The 27980-nt window shown below is 42.9% G+C and overlaps 2 protein-coding genes across 6 annotated transcripts in view; one reads left to right on the forward strand and one right to left on the reverse strand.

Moving 5' to 3' along the window:
- The window catches only part of ABHD17B (abhydrolase domain containing 17B, depalmitoylase), a 28427-nt gene extending 22699 nt beyond the window's left edge, over positions 1-5728 (reverse strand). The window contains exon 1 of the mRNA XM_035100085.3: positions 5471-5728. The gene's annotated coding sequence lies outside the window, so the exon portion shown is untranslated. The remainder of the gene's footprint in view (positions 1-5470) is intronic.
- Positions 5729-5901: 173 nt separating this feature from the next.
- Positions 5902-20565, forward strand: C10H9orf85 (chromosome 10 C9orf85 homolog). 5 transcript variants are annotated; one of them, XM_088653002.1, is made up of 7 exons: positions 5902-6015; positions 7240-7299; positions 12510-12565; positions 14574-14710; positions 16007-16113; positions 18073-18186; positions 19014-20565. In XM_088653002.1, the coding sequence occupies exons 4-7, from the start codon at positions 14675-14677 to the stop codon at positions 19189-19191; spliced, it is 435 nt and encodes a 144-aa protein (XP_088509128.1). In that variant the 5' UTR covers positions 5902-6015; positions 7240-7299; positions 12510-12565; positions 14574-14674; the 3' UTR covers positions 19192-20565. The 5 variants fall into 5 exon arrangements, with proteins under 5 accessions (XP_088509128.1, XP_034955998.2, XP_088509127.1 ...); XM_035100107.3 differs by lacking the exon at positions 7240-7299; XM_088653001.1 differs by lacking the exons at positions 12510-12565; positions 14574-14710.
- The last annotated feature ends 7415 nt before the right edge of the window (positions 20566-27980 follow it).

Genomic DNA, 27980 nt, shown 5'->3' on the forward strand with positions numbered 1-27980 from the left:
ATGGGAAACTCACAAGTGATGACAAAGCCATATTTTATGTAATGTTTCCATGCATCTTTGTTAAGCTTCAGTTTCATTAGGGGCTGATGAAGTCAAGTATTAACAAGGTCAATTTCAAAATGTTTCTTCTGCCCAGCACCATTCGCAGAATAAACATGAACACAATCTGCAATATTACCTTTTTGGAGTATTCTTCAATAAAAATAATACACCGGAATCTGCCATATTGAGATTTCCATACGGTTTAATAAAACAGTTAGCACATTATTTCCTTCTACCCACTGCACTATTTCCTTTTAGATAGGTTTCTTAAGCACTACAATCAATTATCAATATACAACATTAGGAACACAGGTTATAGCTACCAACAGTAGTTGTTTGGGACAAACTCAATGAAAGATTTAGGGCAGCTCTGATTTAGAAGTCAAATAAAGCAAGAGTCCTACTTTTAAAAAGCAAATGTAGTCTGGGGTAAATTATTATAAGAGGTGCGTAAAAGTAACAATATCTGGATGAGAATATCTTTTCCCCCCCTTTCAAATAATTTTTATTCATTTTCCAAATACAAAATCACAAAAACAGAACAAAAACAAAAACAAAAATGAAAAATAAAAAATTAAAAGATCTCAAATCTTGTATTATTTACTTAACACTGTTGACTTCCTCAATTCCCCCCTCACTGGGTCCGTTTTAAAATTCCAATTAAGCAGTTTTCATCTTATATCTTAAATGATTCTAACACATTTTATCATTAACACTTGAATATTCTATTCTAAAAACATCATCTATTCTCCACTGATAATTAATCAATTTATCCAAATCAAAAATTATTTTCCCTTCCTTCTATCTTCTATTTCTCCCCTTAGTCTAAAAATTTTTACCAAGAGCTTTCCATAAATTTAAATATTAATTCTTCTATCATACTAACATTTAAACACATTATAACAAATTTAGCCCCCCTTCCCCTGGACTCAGGGTCTCCCAGATTCTTCAGCGAGTCATTCCAGTTTCGGACCATCTATCAATCAAAAAAGTTACATCCATTACTACCCCTCACCCCACTCCCACCCTGTCCCATCCTACCCACCATTCTTCCTCAATCATCCCCTGATGCCTCCCCAATTCTTTAAATACAGTAGTACCCCACAAGACAAATTTAATTCGTTCCATGGGTCAATTCGTTTTATGAAAAATTCGTCTTGCGAATCGCGGTTTCCCATAGGAATGCATTGAAACCTATGGGCAAAAAAGCACAAAAAGGCGCCGACTCACCCGCCATGGCCGCCCCAGAAGTTTTTAAGGCTCTGGCGCCGTCCCCCAGAGCCGAAGCGCGGCGGTGCAGGGGCTGTTGCCGCTTGCCTTCCCCTTGGCTCGAGGAAGGAAGGCAGCGAAAAACCCTGGCAAGCAGCGCCCGCCGCACTTCGGCTCCGGGGGACGGAGCCGAAGCACAGCGGGCACTGCTTGCTGGGGCTTGTCGCCGCCTGCTTGGCAAGCCCCGGGGAACCAGCTGTAGCGCGGGAAGAGGGCAAAGGAAGATCAACTGTCAGCTTCCCGCGCTGACAGCTGATCTTCCTTTGCCACCTTCCTGCGTTACATTCTATGGCCGCGCTTCGCAAGACGAAGTGGCGGTCATAGAAAACCTCGTCGTCTTGCAAGTCCCTCGTGCAACGCAAAACGCTTTCGTCTTGCGAGTTTTTTGTTGCGCGAGGCAGTCGTCTTGCAAGGTACCACTGTACTGTAGTACAAAACCGTCCAGCAATAATTCCATTTTCCAGCCCTTTCTCAGTTTTTATTCCCTTTGGGTTCTGACCCCAGTATGGATCCTGCCCTCCCTCTCTCACTGGGAGGACATTACTCCATGCTGGTTCTTCTGTGGGGACTCCTTGGATCAAACAGATGTTCTGTTCTCCCCCTCTCACTGGGGGAACAATGTTCCATGTATCTTCCTCCTTTTTTAAAAATTCAGTTACACTGTCCAAGACTGATGATTGTTCATCTTCGTTCTCTGTTAGAGTTAATCCTTTTTCTCTGTCCAGAGACTCCAGACAATTCTGGTTCCATTCACACAACTGTATATTACTTTCATGCAACAATATACTGTTTTGCCGCAATTCATTTCTCAAGTCCAAAAGCAATTCCAAAAGTTCCTTCTTAAAGTCCAGGCCATCAGGTGTGGCTACAGGCATCCTGTTCATCTCAGATTTCATGGGAACAGAACAGAGCAGGAAGTGGAACAGATTGTATTTCCAAAAACATCAAAAACCGATTTTATATCCAAACTGGTTATAGTCTCATTTTTTAATTCTTCTTCATGTCCTAAAATTCTTGTGTCCATTTATGAAAAGAGCAATTGTCAAACTTCTTATACACAGCCTTCTATTTTACACTCTCTTCACAATTGACAGTTCTCAGGCTCAAAAAGATAAACAAATTCCTATCTATTGTGATGTCATATTGGCGGCTCGCTGCTTCCTCCCAGGACCCGACTTCAGCTTCCAGGGGGATTTCCCCCAGTCCAAATTTTAAAAAAAATTGGTAGGGATTTTAATAAATTTAATCCTTCTCCCCTTTACCCTGCCTCCGGGGGTAAGGTGTTAAGTCCAATCCTTGGTAATTAATAGGTTCCTTTCAATTTTCCGGCTATAGGCAAATTAACTGCATTACTCTCAATGGGGGAGATCAACTTCCTGTTTAAATCTCCTCCCATGGCCAATTCATGCCTGGCAGGATCGCAGCTTCGTGCCTCCGAGATAGCTATGCTCCGTTGCACCGTGTTATCTCAAAAACCCCTGCTCTCTCGCCGCCCGAAAATAGGCTAGCCAGAGGAGTGGGGAGCTCGCTTCTGGCGTCTGCTGGATCCATGTCCCCGAAACGCTCAATTTGGGGTGTCTTCTGGGGGGCCGCTGCGCTGGAACAGTCCCCCCTTGCCTCGGGAGCACCTGTTCTCAGCTGAGGAGAACAGTGCCCGCCATTGCTGCGCAATCGGCCGGAAGTCCTCTGGATGAGAATATCTTAAACCATAGACATGAGCTGAACTATACCATTCTTCCCTAATCCCACAGAGCCCTTATGTTATAAGGACATGGTCCAGGTGGACTGGGCCCCAGACTCCCCACTCTCAGCCAACTTATAACAACTACCCTATGGGAAGGAATATCTGATGCCTGCTCCTGCATTTCAGAGCACATTTTTTGGTGTATCTGTTGGGTTTTATAAATGTAAGCTACTTTGCCAATTCCTGTCAAAAAGAATGATATAGACCTATTAAATAAACAATGGAGTGGGAACTATGGTGTATAATTTAGCTTACTAGATTGACAAGCAGTGGGTGGACCAAATTTAAGGGAAAAATAAACAAACAAACAAATAAATAAATAAAATGTTATTATTTGTATCCTACCCATCTGACTGGGTTGCCCCAGCCACTCGAGATGGCTTCCAACATAGATAAAAACATACCTAATAAAACATTAAAAAACATCCCTATACAGGGCTGCCTTCAGATTTCTTCTAAAAGCTATATAGTTCCTAATCTCGTTGACCATCTGATGGGAAGGCGTTCCACAAGGCGGGTGCCACTACCAATAAGACCCTCTGTCTGGTTCTCTGTAGCTTCATTTCTCTCTGTGAGGGAACTGCCAGAAGGCCCTTGGCGCTGGACCTCAGTGTCTGGCTGTGTGAGCCAGTGTGGTGTAGTGGTTAAGAGCGGTAGACTCGTAATCTGGGGGACCGGGTTTGCGTCCCGCTCCTCCACATGCAGCTGCTGGGTGACCTTGGGCTAGTCCCACTTCTTTGAAGTCTCTCAGCCCCACCCACCTCACAGGGTGTTTGTTGTGGGGGAGGAAGGGAAAGGAGAATGATAGCCACTTTGAGACACCTTCGGGTAGTGATAAATCGGGATATCAAATCCAAACTCTTCTTCTTCTGGGCCAAAATATATATACAGGGCCAAGGCCGTTTAGAGCAGGCATCCCCAAACTGCAGCCCTCCAGATGTTTTGGCCTACAACTCCCATGATCCCTAGCTAAGAGGACCAGTGGTCAGGGATGGTGGGAATTGTAGTCCAAAACATCTGGAGGGCCGAAGTTTGGGGATGCCTGGTTTAGAGCTTTAAAGGTCAGCACCAACACTGAATTGTGCTTGGAAACGTACAGGGAGCCAAAGTAGGTATTTCAGGGCTCTTGTTCTATGGTCTCGGCAGCCGCTCCCAATCCCCAGTCTACCTGCCACAATCTAGATTAGTCGTAGTTTCTGTGTCACTTTCAAAGGTAACCCTGCATAGAGTGCATTGCAGTAGTCCACTTAGCATTATATGAATGTTTGATTTTTTTAAACCCACAATTGGAAAAAGTTATCTCCCCCCCGCCCTCAAATGACAAGTATATTGCAACTGGGAACTAACACACATGCTTCCTGTAGAAATTAACGGCAAGTAATATTAAGAAACATTTTCCTGATTTGTGTCACAACAAGTCTAGCTCAAAGTCCTAAAGAACACCTGATCTATTTCAAGTAAGCAAAGTTCTCCCCCCCCCCAACCAGGAAAGGATGAAGTTACCAAGAAAAACCAACGAAACAGAACGATATTGCAACTAATTCCAACTCGATATTTTCACATGCCAAAGAACTACACTATAGCACAGGCACCCCCAAACCTGGGCCCTCCAGATGTTTTGGACTACAATTCCCATCATCCCTGACCACTGGTCCTGTTAGCTAGGGATCATGGGAGTTGTAGGCCAAAACATCTGGAGGGCAGCAGTTTGGGGGTGCCTGCTATAGCACTTTCTGGTTGTTGTTTTTTTAAAAAAAGAGCACACAATCTGCCCATTCATAACAACTGAAATCCTACATTGTGTGCCTTTTACCATCCCAGACTGGTACCTCTTTGCACCATCACAAGACTTAGAGAATCTCAAAGCCTCAAAAGCAATGACATACTAGCATGTTTTTCAACTCATTTTAGCGGAGAAGTAGAACAAGCAAAAGATGATTGTTTACTAGTATGCCATAATTCAAATTCCGCTTTAGACTGCCAAGTATTAAGATCCCTCAGGGCAGAAAAGGGACCTGGAGCGGAGGGAGGGCAGGGGAAGAAGAGCTCCGAGGAGCACAAATGGAGGCGGCCCTCCTTGGCTCCTTCCTGTAGAAGAACACGGCGCTGTTCACGCCCCGAAGGGGGAAACGAAGACCGACTGCCTCACATACACATTTCTGCTTCTCATTGATTCAACGACCCCCCCCTTCCTCTTCCTCTCCCCAAGGGAAAGCGCAGGCTTTGCTTAGGATGGGCTCAGGATCCCCTCCAAAGGGATCGCGAGGAGGAGGAGGGAGGAGGCCGCGAGGGGAGACGGCGGGGGTCCCGGCGGGGGATGCGCGCGCACCTCCTCCCCCCCCCAGGCCCAAGACCCCGCCGACTCTCCCCGGTCGCTGCGGCCGGGAAGGCGCGAGAAGGGAAGGCGCCGCTCACCTCGCTCGCTCGCTCCGTCCCTCGAGGGAAGCCGAAGGAGGTTTCGGACAGGGCTGGGCGGGCGCCGCCGTCGCCGCCGCGCAGGATGCAGGGCCGTCAGCCGAGGAGGCAGCTTGGGCTCACGGGGCGAGGCGAGGGAGAACTCCGGCCGGAGCCGCCGGGGAGAGCGAGCAGGCAGGAAGGCAGGCGGGCAGGCGGTCCGCCTCTCAGTCACCGGCGGCCCCGAGAAGCGACCAATGGAGCGGCGCCTTCGCCTCCGAGTCGCCCTCCCGGGATACCGACAGGAAGGCGGGATCTGCACAGGCGGAGCCAATCCGGGGCCTGGCGCTGGAGCCCGAGGTCCAATGCGGGCGCTCAAGAGACACTGCGACTCGCCAGCCCATTCGGCGGGGCGGGGCGACAGCAGCGGAAGGAGGCGAGCATTGACTTCCGGGGCCGGAAGCATGAGCTCCCAGCGGGGGAACGTGGCTCGCAGGAGGCCGCAGCGGCACCAGAACGCGCAGGCCTTCCGCAACGACAAGTACGACGCCAGCGCCCAGCGCAAGGTAGGCACCCCGTCGCCGCGGCCAGAGAGCCGAGAGAGGTCGGGGCGGCAGGCCGCCTCTCCGCAGGCCTGGCTCCGGCCGCGGAGCCTGCTTCGGGGCGCCCTTTTGGGTGGCGAAGGGCCCCCTTCGGCTCATGGGTAGAAGAACCGCGGGCGCACCTGGTGGTATTCTCACTTTCTCTCCTCAGCATCAAAGCATAAGTTGAAGACTATTGCTCTAAAGCAGGCATCCCCAAACTGCGGCCCTCCAGACGTTTTGGCCTACAACTCCCATGATCCCTAGCTAACAGGACCAGTGGTCAGGGATGATGGGAATTGTAGTCCAAAACATCTGGAGGGCCCAAGTTTGGGGGTGCCTGCTCTAAAGCAATCCTGGGCAGCCTTTGGTCCTCCAGATGTTCCGGGATATAACGTTAATGACCACTGACCATTGGGTATAACTAATTAACACTGACCATTGGCTATGCTGGCGGAGACTGACAGAAGTTGAAGCCACCAGCATCCCGAGGGCCATAGGTTCCCCTCCCCTAAAGAAAACACTGCAAACCCCCTCACACCTGTGAAGATGAGTTTAGAAAGTGTGAAAACAACAACAACAACAGCGCGAATGGGCTTGTGTTTGACCATGAACAGATGCAGTTGTAGTGGTGTTCTTGTATTATAACATTGCATACCATTGAATGCGGGATAGTGTGATGTCATTGGTCTGTAGCTGCATACCAATGGCAGGGCTTGAAAGAGAAACATTTGTACACTGCAGGCAGTGAAAAAGAAAGAAAAAGCACCATTGGTATTTAACTAAAGTTGAAACACGGGGTGTGTGTGTGTGTGCGCACACACACACACAAAAGCCACAGATGGAGCAGAATTTAAAACATGTTTAAAGTATTTTTCATTCATTTCTGCAGAGCATAAAGCTCTGAACAATTCCGGGGGGGGGGGCTCTTTATATAACTAGTATGGTATAAATATAAATAAAAATTTGTCTAGTAGCACCTTATAGACCAGTGATGGTGAACCTATGACACGTGTGTCAGACGTGACACGCAGATCCGCGTATGCTTCAGTTTCTAGCCATGATTGCACCAGTGCGCACATTCCTCTTTTAGTACACCCTTTTGAATTTGAATTTAATGCAGTACACTTGGCTTTCTTGAAAGCAAAAACGTAGCCATGAGGCAAGGTTAAGACTTGCCCTGAACTATAGTATTACTTTTTTAAAAAGAACAAGGCAGCTTTCTGTTTATACTCAGAAACTGAGATGTTCTACAGCAGATGTCATCAGGTAAGAAACCGCTTTTGTCATATGACTTATTGTGTGCTTAGTAAGCATGTGTCTCATCATGTGCACATTTCTTACCTATTAATCCTTTCCAGTTCTTGTTTATCCTGCAGTTGAGCTCTGCTTAGACTTGAGTCACTTTCACTTTTAAGCACTACTGCACAAAGCAGGGCATGAGAACAGCATAGCAGGCAGGCTATTCAGTGGCCCTGGCTGCATCTGCTTAGGAACATTTTTCATTCTAGGCTTGATAGGCTTGGTGCTGGCAGCAAACTTGACATGAGTCAGCAGTGTGATGCAGCAGCTAAAAAAGCCAATGCAATTCTGGGCTGCATCAATAGGAGTATAGCATCTAGATCAAGGGAAGTAATAGTACCACTGTATTCTGCTCTGGTCAGACCTCACCTGGAGTATTGTGTCCAGTTCTGGGCACCACAGTTCAAGAAGGATACTGGTAAGCTGGAACGTGTCTAGAAGAGGGCAACAAAAATGGTCAAAGGCCTGGAAACGATGCCTTATGAGGAACGGCTTAGGGAGCTGGGTATGTTTAGCCTGGAGAAGAGAAGGTTAAGGGGTGATATGATAGCCATGTTCAAATATATAAAAGGATGTCATATAGAGGAGGGAGAACGGTTGTTTTCTGCTGCTCCAGAGAAGCGGACACGGAGCAACGGATTCAAACTACAAGAAAGAAAATTCCACCTAAACATTAGGAAGAACTTCCTGACAGTAAGAGCTGTTCGGCAGTGGAATTTGCTGCCAAGGAGTGTGGTGGAGTCTCCTTCTTTGGAGGTCTTTAAGCAGAGGCTTGACAGCCATATGCCAAGAATGCTTTGATGGTGTTTCCTGCTTGGCAGGGGGTTGGACTGGATGGCCCTTGTGGTCTCTTCCAACTCTATGATTCTATGATTCTAACATACTTCCTTATTAATGTAAAGCAATGCTTTTATCCAGTTAAAGTTTGCTTAGAGAGAGAAAGAGAGAAAGAACTCTAGAGTAGGAAGCATAGGTCAAACAGGAAGTGGGTGTTGTGCCTCGGGTTCATAATTGCAGTATTTCATGCTTCATTACCATCAAAATAATCATCCTTGTGCTTTATCATAGATACCTGTTTGACAAGCTATAGGTAATGAATGACTTTTAAGTATCCCTTGGGAAATGTCTGCACTCCTCTCAGAGCTGTTCATACAGAGCACTTCTGGCCATGCCTGCTTGCATTCCAAGTACATTAAAATGGCTGGGCTGCCTTTATCGTTGAAACATTTCCCCTTCCAATTGTGATGTCATACTCCCTTAATGGAATAGCAAAGTATTTGGAAGGAAGGCTCTCCCCCCCCTCCCCCCTAAAAAAGGACATTGCTTAGCAACACCAAGTTTTCTTTCAGTGCTGAAGCCTAGAACAGTTTTGAAGTTTGCCTGGTGCCTCCCCAAACTATTAAAATGGTTAAAGATGCCAGAATGCTCTCAGGAATACAAAATACGGTATCTTTTCATTTGTTTGCTTTTGCATACTAATGAATACAAACCAGAAATGTGAGGAAGAGCAAATAGAAGCTAGCTATGAATTTTAAAACTATTTCTCATAGTGTTCTGCCTACATGTATGCTCAGAAGCCTGTAAATCTTGTTAAAACCAGGGAATTGATGGCTTGTTCTGATGTCTTTAACATATGTCCTACAAAGGGGGATATGCATCTTTTTTTTTAAAGAATGAAGCTTACTAATAGCTGTAGTTGAAACACCTTCTACAACCTTGATGATGATAATTTTATTACTTAAATGCCACCCATCTGACTGGGTTTCCAAAGCCACACTGGGTGGCTCACAGCATATATCAGAACATACTAAAACATCATACACCAGAAGCTTCCTGATTCAGGGCTGCCTTCAGATGTCTTCTAAAAGTCAGATAGTTGTTTATTTCCTTGACATCTGAAGGGAGGGTGTTCCATAGGGACAACAACAACAAATTATTATTATTATTATTATCCCGCCCATCTGGTTGGTTCCCTATAACCTCACTTCTCTCAGTGAGGGAACCGCCAGAAGACCCTCGGAGGAGGACCTCAGTGTCTGCAAACAGTGGGGGTGGAAACGCTCATTCAGGTATACTGGGCTGAGGCCATTTAGGCTTTAAAGGTCAGCACCAACACTTTGAATTGTGCTCGGAAACATACTGGGAGCCAGTGAATATGTTTTAGGTCCTGGTGGCTGCTCCCAGTCACCAGTTCTGGATTAGTTGTAGTTTCCAAGTCGCCATCGAAGTACGGTACTTTATATTGGAGCACCTTGGTTGGGATGCTGCAGAGAAGAGAAAGATACCCTGTTTCTCATATTTTAAGACATACCCATAAAATAAGACATAGCAGGATTTTTAAGCATTCAAAGAATATAAGCCATACCCCGAAAATAAGACATAGTGATAGGCGCAGCAGCAATGCTGGCCGCGGCAGGAGAAGGAGGAAAAAAATAAGACATCCCTTGAAAATAAGCCATAGTGTGTTTTTCTGAGGAAAAAATAAATATAAGACATGTCTTATAATATGAGAAACACGGTAGATCTGCTGTTGAATTTTGCTGGTGGCATTGCTGCATTTTTTAGTTTCCTGCATTATTTAAGTCACTTTTGATTACTTTATTGTGTCTGATTATATATACTCAGTGCTTGATGCAGTATGGCTTACCTCCTGCTGCTAGAGTATACAATTTTCACAGTCTGCCCAGCTTCCTAAAATTAACATCTAAACAAGGAGAGTTATCTTTGGTCACTGTCCTTCCCAATTTTTAAGTTGAGGCTTAAGAAATTTCTTTTTCAACATAGGCTCTAGAAGGATCCTGGCTGTGTGCATATGAAAAGGTGCATTCCCAAGCAGCTAGGATACCATTCATTTCATACCCAAGGTGTACTCCACATCTCAACAGCTAGAATTTGCACAGTTGTACTTTCCTTATTCACTAGCTTTAACATTGTGATTCTGGCATTTGTTGCTAAAGTTTGCTGCTGCTTTTGTTGAGGATCCAGAGATAAATGTTCTCCCTTCACAAAAGTCCAAGTTAGCGATTTCTGTTGTTGACATTTGTATGCTACAACTTCAATTTGATGTTTCTTTTCAGATCTGATGTATCTAGATGTAAAAACCGGTTAGCCAAAACTAATTGTATAGCCCACATACTACCGAAATAGTTAAAAAGCAAGAGGATGTTGTTAAACTTTAATACTTTAATTCTTGCCCACTTGAAATGCCTTGATTTCACTGCAAAAAAGCAACAAATATAAGATAAAAAGCAGCTAGCTCCCACCCATATAATTCGAGCCTGTGGAAACTGGAAATCAGCCTTTCCCTATCCCTGCCATTCTTTCTTTTTAAAAAATCATTTATACCCATTTTTACTTTTCAGTTTTATACATTTCACTGATTTTACAATCATTTCGACATTTCAAAATTCGACTTCCCCCTCTTTCTGCGATTCCTTAAATTTATTTTTAATATCTTTTGCGTATCCAAATTAACTTAATTTGCTCATTTATTCATCTTCTTTAAATATATACTCTTATGAAACCCTATTACAATAATCCTGAACATGTTTTTATCTGTTTACAATTTAACTAAATATTCAATAAACCATTTCCATTCTTTTATAAAAAGTTTGTTATCTTGATTTCTTATTCTTCCAGTAAATTTTGCCATTTCTACATATTCCATAAGTTTTTGTATCCATTCTTCCTTTGCTGGGACTACTACTACTTTCCATTTTTGGGCAAGTAACATTCTTACCTCTGTAGTCGCATACATGAAGAAGTTTCTGTACAGTTTAGGTAGTTCTGTCCCTATAATTCTCAAGAGAAAAGCTTCTGTGTTTTTTTATGAACCTTATTTTAAACATATTTTTCATTTCATTATGTATCATTTCCCAGTTACAGGTAGGTAGCCGTGTTGGTCTGACGTAGTCGAAACAAAGTAAAGAAATATAAAAAATCCTTCCAATAGCACCTTAGAGACCAACTAAGTTTGTCATTGGTATGAGCCTTCGTGTGCATACACACTTCTTCAGATACCAAGAAGAAGTGTGCATGCACACGAAAGCTCATACCAATGACAAACTCAGTTGGTCTCTAAGGTGCTATTGGAAGGGTTTTTTATATTTTTTATATCATTTCCCAGTAAGCTTTAACCACAATACAATGGCTCTTCAGTAGTTGTGTTACCGCTGTAATTCTTGTTTGATAATCGAACTTGAAAGGCTAGACAAGCAAATTTCACTAAGTAGATCAGGTAAATAAATATACTTAGTGTATACTTAAGTACTGTAGTGTATACTAGTGTATATACTTAGTGTATAGATCAGGTAAATAAATTCTTAGTGTCACTAAGTAGATTAGGTAAATAAATATTTCTGATTCTCGCATAAGTTGAAGGCTGTAATGTGACTACCAGCAGGCTTTGTCATAGCACAGCCCTTTTCCAATTTTTCACGAGCTGTGACAACAGGATGCCATTTAGTCAAAAGTGTCCCTTAATAATGTCCAATGACCATTTGGGGTCATTGTTGCTAGTCTTTCCATATTTACCTTTTGCCTTCATGTTTCTGAACCATTAACAAACTAAATAGTGCTTTTATCTTTTCTCAATATGTAATAATACATAGTGACAACATTAGAATCAAGTGATGGGGACTATTGTAGAATTCTCAAATGTATAGACTACGATCTTCAGAATGTTGACAATTCATATTTTTTAGAATTACATTTTGTTATATCAAATTGTGATTGCAATCACATAAATAAATCTATTGGATTGTAATTAGTTCACTTGAAACAACCATATAACAAAACACTGAAGGCTTCTTGTAGGAACATTAGGAAGAACTTCCTGACAGTAAGAGCTGTTCGACAGTGGAATTTGCTGCCAAGGAGTGTGGTGGAGTCTCCTTCTTTGGAGGTCTTTAAGCAGAGGCTTGACAGCCATATGTCAAGAATGCTTTGATGGTGTTTCCTGCTTGGCAGGGGGTTGGACTGGATGGCCCTTGTGGTCTCTTCCAACTCTATGATTCTATGAAGGAATTATTAGACAGTTTTCATTGTGTAGCATCTTTCTTTGGATTGTGCAGTTAAAATTAGCTAAGTGCCTTATAAAAACCTCACAATTCTAGCTAATATATTCAGGAAGTGTGAATTAAATGACTTAAAACCTAACTTCTCTTTTCCTCTTGTAGACTAAAATCTTTGTACCCGTCATGATCGCCACAATGGCCTTTGCAATAAATTAAAGGTAAAGGTAAAGGGACCCCTGACCATTAGGTCCAGTCGTGACCGACTCTGGGGTTGCACGCTCATCTCACATTATTGGCCGAGGGAGCCGGCGTATAGCTTCCAGGTCATGTGGCCAGCATGACGAAGCCGCTTCTGGCAAACCAGAGCAGCACATGGAAACGCGGTTCCTATTTATCTACTTGCATTTTGACGTGCTTTCAAACTGCTAGGTTGGCAGGAGCTGGGACCAAGCAACGGGAGCTCACCCCGTCACAGGGATTCGAACCGCCGACCTTCTGATCAGCAAGCCCTAGGCTCAGTGGTTTAACAGTTAATCTTTCCCACTCCAAGCCTTACAACCTTAGCTTTTGAACTGGGCTTATCCAAGTTTTTCTTTTGCCTTTGCAAAAAGAAAGCTATTTTCCACATTATTTTTCTACTGATGCTATTATCATGTCCCTGCAAATTCTTTGCTTTGTGTTTTCTGTGATGTGACTTGTTTGTAATTTTAACTGCTTACATTTGTAATATGCAAAACATTTTTTTTTAATTAAAAATTGCTCTGTTTTTCCTACCAACACTTGACCTTGACGTCTGAGTCATCTTAGTTTTCTCAGTGCTTACACTGTTTCCATGAAGAAATTTTCATGGGATGAATACAGGCAATTTAAACCACCTTTACAAACAGAAACAAAACTGTTTGCATTCTAAAGCAGTTATTTCTTATTTATTTATTTATTTTACTTTACTTTCTCCTGATCTGCTGTATTGTACTGAATATCATTTGGGTAACCATAGCAGATGTGGAATTCATAATCGTGAAAGCTCAGCTTTCACAGTTTCTGGTTCTTATGGCTGTGAAAAATAAACTTGAGAGCATAGTGCCAGTCTTAACTCCATGCTGTCCTAACGGTCAGAGGACAGAATAAATACGAAAAAGGATACGCTTATAGGGGGCTAAAGGAATTGTGGATGTACCTAATGAAATATAATTTTCACTGTTGTTTCTGCAATACATCAGCAAAGGCAAAATCTCATCAGAGTCTTAACTTGACAGTTTGGGACCATCAGCTGCACATGTGATTCCCCAATGTTCATAGAATCAGAATTATTGAGTTAGATGACCAAGGGTCATGTAGCACAACCCCCTTACAGATGGCTATCCAACCTCAGCTTCAAACCTCTAAGGAAGGAGAGCTCACCACGTCCTGAGGGAGTCCGGTCCACTGTCGAACGGCTCTTACTGTCAGAAAGTTCTTCCTGATGTTTAGTCGGAATCTTCTTTCTTGTAAGTTCGAATCCTACCCTCCAGAGCAGGAGAAAACCAGCTTGCTCCCTCTTCCATATGACAGCCCTTGAGATATTTGAAGATGGCTATTGTATCTCCTCTCAGTCTCCTCTTTTCCATGCTAAAACATACTCAGCTTCTTCAACAGTTGCTCATAAAGCTTTGTTTCCAGACTCTTGACTCTTGGTTGCCCTCCTCTGCACACCTTCCAACTTGTCAGCATCCTTCTTAAATTGCGGTGCCCAGAACTGAACACAGTATTCCAGTTGTGGCCTGACCAAGGCAGAATAGAGTGGTAGTATTACTTCCCTTGATCCCTAGACTTCTGTTGATGCAGCCTAGAATAGCATTAGCTTTTTTTTGCTGCTGCATTACACTGTTGACTCATACTAAGCTTGTGGTCCACTAAGACACCTACCGTAGATCCTTTCCCCTTGTACTGCTAGTAAGCCAAGTGTCTGCTATCTTATATTTGTGCATCTGGTTCTTCCTGCCTAAGTGCAGAACCTTAAATATGTCCCTATTGAAACTCACTTTGGGCCCAGTTCTGCATTCTGTTATGGTCATTTTGAATTCTTAATCTTTGTATAAGGTGACATTAGAGAAGTTTATAAAATTATCCATGGCATGGAGAAAGTGGATAGGGAAGAGGTTTTATTCATCTCTAGCTGTGCAACTCATGGACATCCAATTACACTGAATGTTCAGGGAAGATAAAAACAAGTACTTCTTCACACAGCACCCACAGGAGGCAGTGATGGCCACCAACCTGTAGGACTATATGATCAGACAAATCATGGAGGAGCTTACTACGATGTGTCTCCACAGCCGGAAGCAGGAATGCATCTGAACACCAGTTGCTGGAAACCACAGGAGGCGAGTGAGCTTAGGCTTGCCACCTTTGTTCTGGCATAATACAGGGCAGGGTAGGGCAGGGTGGTTGGGGGGACCGGTTTTTTTTAAATAATAATAATAATATGGTGCTGAAGTAACTTGAAAGCAACCCATTACAATCTATTGCAACCAAACTGGATTGCACCTCTGGAATTTGTCACATGCACACACATACACAATGGATTTGTAAATCTGTCTGTGCTTGGCTACCTAGAGCTTAAATACATGACATTTTAAACATGCTTTTGGAAAGCATCTGAAATATAGGACAAAACCAAATCAATACAGGGCGTAGCATTTTACATTGAAATACAGGACAATCCTGTGTTATACAGGTGGCAACCCTAAGTTTGCTCTTGTGCTCAAATCCTGCTTGCAGATTTCCCACATGCATCTGGTTGGCCATTGTGAGAACAGGATACAGTACTGGAATAGATGAGTCTTTGGCATGATGCATTAGGCTCTTCTGATTAGTCAACAACGAGTCGAGTTCTTGTGGAGATAATGTTGGGATAGTAGGATGAGTAGCTTCCTGCTCACTGTTGGAATAGCTGGGTCACTTCTCTCTCAGTAGGTACAAGGGGAGATTTGCTTTGCACTGATGTTTGGCCAGAGAGTGTCAAACTAGCCTAGTATGGTTATGTTCACATGCTAATACACTACTGTAAACATCTCTAATAAGAAAGTTGCTAGCAATGTTAATTTTGTCAGATTAGAGAGAACATTTGGAAATGCTTCCCTTCATCTCTTAATTGCTCCTCCCTGCCTTGCAGTGATGACGGCCAAGCAGAGAATGGTTGTGAATTTATTTGGAGCCCTTGGTGGAGTTATAATATTGCTAGTTCTTTTCTTCAGATGTCTGTGTCTGACAACATGTGTCTGTCTCACAGCTGATGGGATTTTCAAAAGCTGTTTAATATGGAACTGTGTGTTTGGTTAAAAGAGTGACGTGAGAAATCTCACCAGGTATTTCTAAGGCTTTTTGGCTGGAATTCAGAAAGCTTTTTTGAATGTACCCAACTAAGTCTGCAGTCAAACAATAAGTAGAATGCTTCATTCTTTCCATAAAAATCATAGCATGTGCCTTTCCTCAAACAATCCAGAAAACAGTGTAATTAATGCTGACAAAATTTTGAACACCTTTTCATAGATCATACACATTACATTGCATATGGTTTCTTAAAGTTTTCAAAACTTGAAATAATGTCGTGACTGATTTGTGAGATTTTGTATTTCAAGTGCAACTAAGTAAATGCAAACTCTTCATATTCCTTTTAGAAAATTAATGCAAAAATTCATGAAGGGTTATGCCAGCGTTGTAAGGAAGTCCTGGAATGGCGTGTAAAATTCAACAAATACAAGCCACTAACACAACCTAAAAAATGGTGAGTAAATATTGTTCCATAGCTTACTACTTTGCTGTTTTTACATGTGCTCAGTGAAGACCAGTATGTACTGAAGATACTTGACTGTATTCAGATGTCAAGATGACCCAAGGTGTGGACACAGCCACAGTCTTGTGATATCATGAAATAAATTTGTGAGTAATGAGGCATGCTGAGGAAATGTTGATACAATAAGCCATGCAAAGTAAAGACTGTCATTAAATTGGAGCTGTGGAACACTTCCTTAAAATTAATCTAGGTGAATAGTCTTCAGTGGACTTTGAACTATCTTAGACCTACATTGCTTGAATAATCATTACCGTAGTTGCTCTTCCATACATTCAGAGACAAATAATGTATGCAGGCATGCATGTAAATAAGCTTCAGGGTATTATTTTTAAATGAGAAGCAGCCTCAGGAGTCTGCAATTTTGAGCAGGGCAATGATAAGGGTTTGCAGACCCTGCATGGGGAGGAAACCGTTTTGAGAGGGAGAGATTTAAGCACTCCTTTTCCATTGATAAGCATTCACTTACAATCAAGCCTGCCTGCTTTTCATTAATACAAAACAAAAATGTGGGCTTTGTCACATGTGTTTTTTGCTTCATGTGCTTCTCAAAAGGAGTAATACCTTCGCATCACTAGGTGATTCACACAGAGGAACGCCTTGCAGTTATAAACAATCTTTGGGCTTGCCTTTGTTTTTGAAAGTGTTGTATTACTCAAAGTCTCTATTGCGAGGAGGAAAGGGTGTGTTTGAAACGACCTTTGTGACTTCCATATGAGTGAGTGAGTGAGTCCTGCAATAGGCAATTTATGTTTAGAAGTAAGGGCTATGTTTTGGCGGCACAAGTTTGATGAAGTAGCAGAATTTGAAGAAGTGTGCATGCACACGAAAGCTCATACCTATGACAAACTTAGTTGGTCTTTAAGGTGCTACTGGAAGGTTTTTGTTTTTTGTTCAGAATTTGATAGATAACTTTCAGAGTAAACCAGTGTCACTGAGTTGGGATCTATACTGGACTGTAACATTACTGTAGAGAGGATAATAACTACTGACTCCTCTGGGGAAACTGCCACTGATACAGGGTACAGTGGTACCCCGCAAGACGAACGCCTCGCGCAACGAAAAATCGCGAAACAAAAGCGTTTTGCGATTATTTTTAAGACTTGCAAAACGAAGCCATCTATGGCCGTGCTTCGCAAGACGAAGCAGCCCTGTGACAGGAAGGGAAGCCGCCACCGCCTACCTTTAGGACTCCGCCGGTGACGTCCACGGCTGCCGCTTCTGCCTCCTGCGGTGGCACGGCGGGAGCAGCAGCGGGGCTCACCAGCAGCGGGGCTCGCCAGGCGGCTCTTGGCGGGAACAGCGGCAGCACCTGAAGGAGTGGAGGCTGCAGCAGGAGGAGACCCCTGGCCCTCCTTCTGCTTCCCCCTTCCCAGAGCCTTAAAGACTACCTTTTTTTGTGCGCTTCTTTTTTCCCCCATAGGAACGCATGAATTAAATTTCAATGCATTCCTATGGGAAACTGTGCTTCGCAAGATGAAATTATCGCAACACGAAACGACTCGTGGAACGAATTAATTTCGTCTTGCGAGGTACCACTGTATAAGCAAGGAGCAAAGTGTTCTTTGTATTGGTTTGCCTTTTTAACATCTTGTGCGTCTGGGGAATATGTGCAGCTGGAAAATCTGCTTTAAAGAAGCCTTGTGCCAGGGATGTAGAATGTAATGCGGGAGAGGGGAACATTCTCTAACCCTTTGAGAAGAAAGGGGTTGCAAAAAAAGAAGAAAGAAACAAGGAAAGCCCTCTCATTCTCACATGATTTCAAAGCTTCTGAAAATCATTCAAACATCTATTTTTACTCAGCTATCTGAAATTTGAAAGATATGCAGCAATCTTTTGTAACAAACAGTCTGGTTAACCATTTAAATTGAACTTTTGTTTTCCTTTTAATAGTGTCAAATGTCTGAAGAAGACTGTAAAGGATTCTTACCACATCATCTGCAAACTGTGTGCTCATGAATTAGAACTATGTGCTAAATGTGGAAAGAAAGAAGAAATTGTGATTCCGTAAGCATTTCACTTAACATTTGTGTATCCCAATTTATTTCACACAGGTGTTGGCAAAATTTGGTGTCCCGCCAGAAACTTTCTGATGCCTGGACCTTCCTTGCCTAATGGGCAGGCAGGGGCAAGTTCAAAGCCACATCAGAATCCAGGCTTGGGCCAAGCTCCAAAGCTGGGAGGAAGTATCAGGTTCCTCCTCACGGTGGCAGTGAAAGTTAAATTGTCAAGCCCTGCTTATGCTATGGATTATTTCATGATCTATACCTTAGATTTGATGTGTGTATGTTAATACACTTCAATAATCATCTTAACTGGTCTTCGAGTAGGAAAACGGGGGGGGGGGAGGAATTCTGAATCACAGCCTCCTCGGGAGGAGAGCAATCCCCACAGAGGCTTGGGAGGAAAACTGAGCTGCTCTCTCCGCCATGACAGGGCAGGGAGGGGGGAGACTCTGAGTGGGGAAATGACCGAGACCCCTTGGAAAGGCCCACGCGCTCCTCGTGCGCTCCGGGTTCTCGGGGAGGCAGAAGTTGCCGGGAAGAGGGAATCCTGTTCCAAGCGTGTGGGGCTCAAGTCGTCTCAGGTCTACGGGGGGGGGGGGGCGCTTCGCTCCATAAAACGCATAGAGATTTCTCCTTACTCTTTAGGAGGAAAAAACTGCGTGTTATGGAGCGAAAAATACGGTAAGTAAGTAAGTAAATTAAGTAAAAAAGTAAGAAAGTAAGTAAAAATATTTGTATGAAAAGTCTCTTCTCTTCCCGCACCACATCCCAGTTTCAAAATTCAGGGATGAAAGCTGGAGAAATGATACTTTGTGTATTTTGTTACAGGGTTCAGACAAGTCCAGAGAACACTGAGCATGAACCTTCCAAAAATGATCAAACAAGAAACAGAAATGTTGAATTTGAGGAAAGCCATGAACTGGACTTAAGTGGCAGTGAAGATGAAGATCTGGATTTACTTGCGAAGAAAGTTATAAACTTAAAGCCTGAAATGACAGGAGTCTAATTATCTCTCCAAAGAGAAGATTTGGGTACAAATTATATTTCCAGTCAGGAGACTGCATATTATTGGACACTTGCAGTTTAAGGTTCATGGTATCTGGAATAATTTGCACAAACCTTATGCCTGCATTTTCTTAAAATGTGTTAGAGAATACTACCATTTAATAAACTTTTTTTAAAAAAACATGGGTTAGAGTAATTCTGTGCATTCAAATTGAGTGTCTTCATTGCTTGTTGATTCCCCCGGGCGCCTGCCCCGTCGCCTTTCCCAAAACATCCTGTAGGTGACAGTGGAAGAAGCTCAGACAGGTAAGCTAGGCACCAAAAGACACGTTAAACCTTGGTTACAGTCAGCACAATGGAACGTCTGTTAGTTATTCTATGATCTCAACCACATTGCTTGACTATAGTCTGCTTTTACAACAAATCACTTGTCCCAGTATGCAAGGAGGATAGAGGGCTAAGAAATAGGAATATATAATTTTTCTCTCTTTTATAGAAGTTGGTGTAATAAGTTATAAATTGTCAAGAATCAATTTCAAGGATATGAACATTGGTATTGTATGGTAATGGAATGTAGGTTTTTGTGTCTTTGTAAGTTTTTTGTATGTACGTATGTATGTATCATGGATATAGGAATTATAGAGTATAAACTTTGGTTCATGTATCGTGAGGCATTGTGGGAGAAGGGTGAAACTCCATGTTTTAAGAATGCAAACTGGTTTCTTTAAAAACCGGCCTCTCCTCTCCCCCCCCCCCCCTTTATCCTGCCTGTAGAGGGTGATTTAATTGCCTTAGGGCTGTAAAGCGGCCCCAACTCTTATCTGATTAGTCCTGATTCATATTCGAATAGCAGGGCCTGTGGTATTCCGAGGGAGGAGGTGGAATAGGTTAGAAAAGATCAGGCGACTTTCTCCACCTGAGAGTCTGCTACACATCAATTAAGACCTGGGAAGAGGTCCATTTCCAAATTCAAGGTCCATTTCAAGGTCCCCTTAGACGCCTAACCACGGACAGCTGTGTGGGCCCCGTGAGTTATGCTTCACACTTAATATTATTGGTGGGTTCCAAATTAATACAATTGGATTCGCTGAAAAACGGAACCCCGCGTGGGAACAATTCCTTGCTAATGGAACTTCACACTTTGCCAAAGACTCTGATCAGCATGCGGTCTTCCAACAGGAAGTGTCTGCGGACACTCTGCCGTTCACAACCAACTTTGGACCTCTTGCTGTGTTCCTGAATTACTATTGGTTCGTATGTATGAGTTAGTGATATTATATACTTTTATTATTTTCTGTTTGTAACTAGTGAAAGAAATGTGCACTGTTTTTTAAGCTATCTTGTTTTATTTTTTAAATAAATCCTGGAAAAGGAATATTGCCTTTCTGTTTTGTGTGCTTTGCTGAGGGGGGGGGGATAAATTCAGTCCCTAAAGCCTCTTAGTCACCTACCTTTTGATTGTTCTTCTGTTGGCATCACGGTAAAGTGAGCCAGAGTTTTGTAACTAAAAACCTTACCAGTTGAATTTCTGTCTGCGTCTCTAAAGAGAGACCAAGAGCCTTGCAACCTGGTAAAAGGCGGGGATTTCTTCCTTGGGTGCTTGGTGGGAACGGGGAAGTGGTGGCAGTTCTACCAATTTTGTTTTGTCTAGTTTTGCAGAAAGGTTCACCACCCTTGCCATTCTCGACCAGTCTGGCCGGTGTCAGGAGGGCTGGTTGGGAGGAGCAAGAGTTGGTGAAACCTTACAGTATTTTTGTATGTACATTTGCCGTGTTAAATGTTTGTCGGTGATTGTAATAAATATTTTTTTAAAAAAAGGATACACACGGTATGCACACAGTAGGAAGGGAAATGGTATTGACAATGGACTAAGGCAGAGTTTTTTAAACGGTGGTCTATGAGCTCCATTTGAGTGGTCTGTGGAAAGGCTGCTGCAGAGTCAAATATACTCAGCCCTCCACTTACTTACCTTGATGATGGAGGACTCAGATGCCCAGCAAAGGGTGCATGATTCGTGTGGCAGTGTAGAGGCACAAGGCGGGTGTCTTTTGCTGCCCATGAGTTGGCTCACTCAATGGAGATGTCGGTTGCCAACTTGACACCCAGAAGTCTCCACGTAGTCGCAATTGGACCTGCACCAGGAGCAAAACATGTCTGGCGCCTGGGGAATTTCAAAAACTGTTGGTAAGTCAAGTGACTTCACTCTGCTCCTTCAGCTCTCTTCTCTGTTCTCACTAAATCAACAAGGCCTTGTCTGAATCATTGTTCCACCTTTGTATATCTTTGTCATTAGCAACCCTTTCTCTGCCCTGCTATAAGAATGTAACCATAACTCCGCTGGATTGAACCAAACATTAGGCTCGTGCAGCAGCATCCTTCCAACAATGACAAAAATAGGCTTCTGGGAATCTTACAAACGGCCTGAAAGAAATAGACCCGACTTCCTGCTGACCTCCCTGCCTGTCTCGTTTTCCTACCTGTCTTACTGATCTCAGTGAGTGAAGAGGAAGATGGATAGTTCTCTGGTGCGAAGGCTGTAGAACACTCCTTGATCTAGATGCTATACTCCTATTGATGCAGCCCAGAATTGCATTGGCTTTTTTAGCTGCTGCATCACACTGTTGACTCATGTCAAGTTTGTGGTCTACCAAGACTCCTAGATCCTTTTCACATGTACTGCTGCTCTCAAGCCAGGTGTCACCCATCCTGTATTTGCCTTTCATTTTTTTTTGCCCAAGTGTAGTACTTTACATTTCTCCCTGTTAAAATTCATCTTGTTTGCTTTGGCCCAGTTCTCTAATCTGTTAAGGTCATTTTGAAGTGTGATCCTGTCCTCTGGGGTATTAGCCACCCCTCCCAATTTGGTGTCGTCTGCAAACTTGCTCAGGATGCCCTCAAGCCCATCATCCAAGTCATTGATAAAGATGTTGAATAAGACTGGGCCCAAGACAGAACCCTGTGGCACCCCACTAGTCACTACTCTCCAGGATGAGGAGGAGCCATTGATGAGCACCCTTTGGCTTCGGTCAGTCAGCCAGTTACAAATCCACTGAATGGTAGCATTGTCTAGCCCACATTTTACCAGCTTCTTTACAAGAATATCATGGGGCACCTTGTCAAAGGCCTTGCTGAAATCAAGATAGGCTATATCCACAGCGTTCCCTTCATCTACCAGGCTTGTAATTCTGTCAAAAAATGAGATCAGATTAGTCTGACATGACTTATTTTTCAGAAACCCATGTTGACTTTCAGTGATCACAGCGTTCCTTCCTAGGTGTTCACAGACTGTTTGCTTAATGATCTGCTCTAGAATCTTTCCTGGTATTGATGTCAGGCTGACTGGACGGTAATTGTTTGGGTCCTCTCTTTTCCCCTTTTTGAAAACATCATAGGTCAAGCATTTTTATGTACTGTATTTTATTACTAATAGCATTTTCTCTTGTGTAGAAGAGCAGCCTTTAATACTGTTCTTTAATACAATGTTTGATAGACAGTCATTCTACTTCAGAAATTAAGTATAGGCTTTAAGCATGTTAAATCCAGCTTTCCTTTTAAAGCAGGTTATTTAAAAAAAAACATTTTTGGTTACCTGAAATAATTACTGACTTATCTAGACATTGCCTCTTATCAGTTTATTGACAGCTTGTGTAAATAAGTGAGAGCATCACCTAGTGATAAGTTTCTGTAATTGCTTTTATTTCTCTTTTGACAGTTTGAATTAAAATATCCAGACTTCTTAATTTACTTGGAAGGTGTGCTTTTGTATGTGTACAGTTAGAGAATTAATATTGTTTCCATAATACAGAAATACAGTGACCGAAATACAAAACTGCAGGGGTGTTGGTGTGACAGGATTGTTCCAACCAATACTGCAACAGCACAAATTTGACCTTCTGTTGTTATGCCTTTTACTTGGATCAGGAAGATGTTAAGAATGAAATTACTGATCTAAACATTTATATAGGATACAGTGGGTCAACGATTGTTGCCCTGACCGTGAGGGCCATGTATCACCTATCCGAAGCTAAAAAGCATGCAGGCAAGTTGGGCCCCATGTTGGATCCATGGAGTGAACCTGTAGTCTAGGGGTCAGCAAACTTTTTCAGCCATGGGCCGGTCCACCATCTCTCAGACCATGTGGGGGGCCAGACTATATTTTGTAAAAAAAAAAAAGTATGAACAAATTCCTATGGCCCACAAATAACCCAGAGATGCATTTTAAATAAAAGGACACATTCTACTCATGTAAAAACACACTGATTCCCAGACCGTCCGTGGGCCGGATTGAGAAGGTGATTGGGCCGCATCCGGCCCACGGGCCTTAGGGTGCCTACCCCTGCTGTAGACCCTCAGCTGCACATTCTGGAAATGGTTGTCTCAGAACCACCATAATAAAGTGCCCTCTATCCCAGCACAACCTGTCAATCTGGAACAGATGATGATGCGACTCCAACTCCCACTAGCCTCAACCAGCAAGACTAATAGACAGGGATGATGAGACCAGTAGTACAAAAATGTCTGGAGGGCTGCAGATTCCTTATCCTTGGTCTAGAAAGATAACTTGATTGCAGGTATTATAAGCTGATAAGAGGGAGAAGTACCAGGTTTAAACTCCCCTTACCTTCCCAGGCTGAGCAAAACAGTTTCTGTGCCAAAATTTGGCCTAAAGCCTCATTGAAAGGAGTCCAGGGAGAGGGAGGGTGGGGAGGAAACTAATCCAGGAGGCTTGGAGTTGCATGGCAACCACTTGGGCAACATGCCCAGGAAAAAGAACAATAAGAGCAAGCCTCTAGCCATAATCTTGTGGTTCCAAGGAGAGTTTTACAGCCACCTCCCTTAAGGAAACATAATTGTCTTTAGGACCGGTTCTGCCTCAGAACATGTTACTCATTTATGGTGCAGAATGTACATTAAAATATAAAATAGCTAATTCCAGTATTTGAAACGGTGGAAATAACAGCATGTATGTGTACTAGTCTGCAGGAGAGTTTATCCTGCAAGTTTCAAAGATCTCAGAAGCAACATTAACCAGGGCTTCTAGTGTAGCTGTCCTTGTCCTGTGGAATGGCATTTCTGTTCAGATATAAAAGGTCCCCACTATCCAGTGAGGCAAGAGAGTTGAAAATAATGCCAATATATTTCACACCTGACAACCAATATGCCACTTCAGTTTCAGGTAGTATATGGGCAGATGAGTCTAAAAAGCTCAGGACACATGTTCATGGCCCTCTGGCAGATTAGTATTTAGCATTAACTCAGGAAGTGTATACCCGAATCTGACCAAACTAAGCCATCTAGAGCAAAATATACATCAGGATTAACCTCCCCCCGATATAATAAAACCATAGAATTATAGAGTTGGAAGGGACCCCCAAAGGCCGTCTAGTCCCCCCACAAAAACAACCATAAACCTTCAAATCCCACCCCATTCAATTTAAGAGCATCAAACATGAAAAAAATGAATTTTCCCCAGCTCTTCCAACCCCACTAATTTTTACTTTCTGAAAATCACTGAAGACATTTTTGTTTCAGCAGGCTTTCCCAGCTGGCTAAATAGGTCTTTGCCTCAAGTGTCTATTTTGTTTGGTCTTAGTTTTGCTTTAAATGTATATATCTGCTTTTGTGTTTTAATTTTTTTGCTGTTTTTAATTGAGATTGTATAGAAGGCAATTGATAAAAATGGTGATGATATTTTTTATGGATAAAAAGCAAATGAAAGTTTTCTTCAATGTGGAACAATTTGTTCAAAGACTTTTAAAACCATTTCCAGGATAAACAACAGCTCAGCACTTTATAGCTTGGACTGTGGTCAAATAGGAAGTGGACATTTGGACTCTGACACTGAAGAACAAATTTTACAATTATTTAAAGAAATTCTCCCCTGGGATCCTCCTGACGTGGGCTGCAGCAGGCTTTGCCTACCTTCCTGCAGTCGCTACATCAGTGCAGGTACTAGCATATCAAAAACTAACTACACCTGCTTGGAAATGTTGACATGGAACTTGGAAACTAGAATCCTGACTGTCATACGCAACCAGTTTTTTTACTCAAGAGAGTAATATACATATGACAAGCATCCTTTCCACCATGTGCAGTAATATTGTTGGAAAAGATTGCTAATGATGCAGCCCATTACACCCAAAGGTGAGAGGAAATCCTGCCATGGTAGGAAAACACATCATAGAACTGCCAGTCTCTGAGAATTAAAGTGCGGGTTTTTTGCTGTAATAGTGACTAAGCCTATTAGTACAGCTGGCAAAGCATAGCAAGCAGATGGCATGCCTAAAACGACAAAACAGGAATTGGGAGTGGAGGAAAGACGACATTTAGTTCTTCCTACAATGTGACTTTTCTGTTACACCCTTTATCTATATCTGCCATAAACTTAACGGATACCTAAATAAAAAATATTATCTATCTAGAAACATTACCAAAATAATGGCTGCAGAGTCTTGCACCATTTCTTTGGCATAGCCCCAAATCAAATCTTCAAACAGCCTTGTGAATACCCATTTAAAAAATAACCATGTGGAGTTGTTCCATATGCGGCTTATTTAAATCATGTCATCCATCTTTTTTTAAAGTTGTTTGCTGCATTGTGCTTATTTTTTATTTATTTAAGTATTTATAATGCACACTTTCATAAAGTACACCAAGGTACATCTTTGGCAACATACTAAAGATTATAATGAAATCTGTAAATGCTGCAGTAAAAACATCAGTAAATACTGGTTGGTTAACCATGACCAACCAGTATGAAGAATCCCAACCAAGCCTATGAGGAGGCGTGTAGTGGTGATAGGGAATTCCCTACTGAGGGGTACAGAAGCAGTGATCTGTGGGCCTGACAAGATGTCTCGAGAGATGTGCTGTCTCCCCGGGGCCAGGATCAAAGATGTAACAGAACGGCTGTAAGGAATCATAAAACCCACGGACAAATACCCCTTCCTTTTGGTCCATGTGGGACCACTGCAAGCCATAGCCTTCAGAAGATCAAAAGTGATTATGAGGCTCTGGGCAGGAAGTTGAAGCAATTAAATGCACACAAATTGTCATCTCATCTGTCCTCCCAGTTGAACGACGTGGCCCAGGGAGAGAGGGGGAAACAGGAGAAGTGAACTTTGCAAGTGGTGCAAACAGGAATGGTTTGGATTCTTAGATACGGTCTGCAGTTTCTTGAAGATGGACTTCTGGCAAGTGATGGGCTGCACCTCACAAGGGTTGGGAGGAATGTTTTTGCCATGAATCTCAAAAACCTCATCAGGAGGGCTTTAAACTGACTTACGTGGAGGAGGGAGACAGTGGTCCTGAAGGTAGGAGTCTATCAAGTGCTGAAGATGATCATCCAAATGTGAAGGACCAAATGGAGCAAACAACATGCAGACCAAGTGGTGGAAGGAAAAAATCCTTAAATTAGAGACATGGGAGATGGGAATGATCAATGGTCTTCAATGTCTGTATATTAATGCACAGAGCCTGGGAAATAAACAAGATGAACTTGAACTCTTGGTACAGCAAACTGAATACGACATAATAGGCATCACTGAAACCTGGTGGGATGAGTCTCATGATTGGAATGTAATAATAGAGGGATGCAATCTATTTCATAGAATCATAGAGTTGGAAGATACCACAAGGGTCATCCAGTCCAACCCCCTGCCAAGCAGGAAACACCATCAAAGCATTCTTGACATATGCCTGTCAAGCCTCTGCTTAAAGACCTCCAAAGAAGGAGAATCCACCACACTCCTTGGTAGCAAATTCCACTGTCGAACAGCTCTTACTGTCAGGAAGTTCTTCCTAATGTTTAGGTGGAATCTTCTTGTAGTTTGAATCCATTGCTCCGTGTCCGCTTCTCTGGAGCAGCAGAAAACAACCTTTCACCCTCCTCTATATGACATCCTTTTATGATTCTATGATTCTAATACTTTATTCGACCAATAGTCAGAAAGAAAAAAATATTTCTCAATACAAATATAAAACTGAAGGCATCAGAGGGATACATAAATGAAGTATGAACCTCCTACAGGTAACCCACATCAAGGCATTCGATTATACGTTTCCGACACTTGAGCGTCAGGAAGAGGAGTTTAGGCACCAAGAAGGTTATTTTCCCAGTGGGCTTGTTTAGCAAATATGCTGCCTGCCATTCTCTTAGTCGGGAACTAAACTGAGATAAATATGGGGTTATAAGATATTGCCTTAAATCATTATAAAAGGGACAACTCAGTAAAATGTGTTCTGTGGATTCTACCTCACCCAAGGCACAATGGCACATTCTCTGAACGTATGGGACTCCTCCAAATCTTCCCCTCAAAACCGCCGAATCAAGAACATTCAGTCTAGCCACAGTAAGTAGTCTGCGGTATTTCACGTAGTGGATATCCGCCAGGTAACGGGTACACCTGCTCCCCTAAAAACATCCCAGATTTCACGCGGGCTATGTCCACCTGTCTGGCGATATCCCCCAATCTCTGAGCAATCACCGCTTTAGCGCGGCTGTATGTCATGGACTCAATATGAAGGGAGGACAGACTGCACTTTTGCACTTCCTCTACCAGTTCCCTTTCCCATGGAGATTTAAAATTATCACTCAGAATCAGGGGGGCCAAATCCAGCGGTCTGAAACATAATTTGAGCCATAGCCATAATTTCGCTTTCAGGGCCATATACCTAAAGGCTTGGCAACTGGTTTCCAATCTCATGATCGCACCCGCAACAGAAGGGGGGATCCTGAGAATGGCCCTGAGGAATTGTGATTGGATAGATTCCAATCTTACAAAGTCCCTA

Source organism: Zootoca vivipara, chromosome 10, assembly GCF_965207765.1.
Source record: "Zootoca vivipara chromosome 10, rZooViv2.hap1.1, whole genome shotgun sequence".
NCBI classification, from domain to species: domain Eukaryota; kingdom Metazoa; phylum Chordata; class Lepidosauria; order Squamata; family Lacertidae; genus Zootoca; species Zootoca vivipara.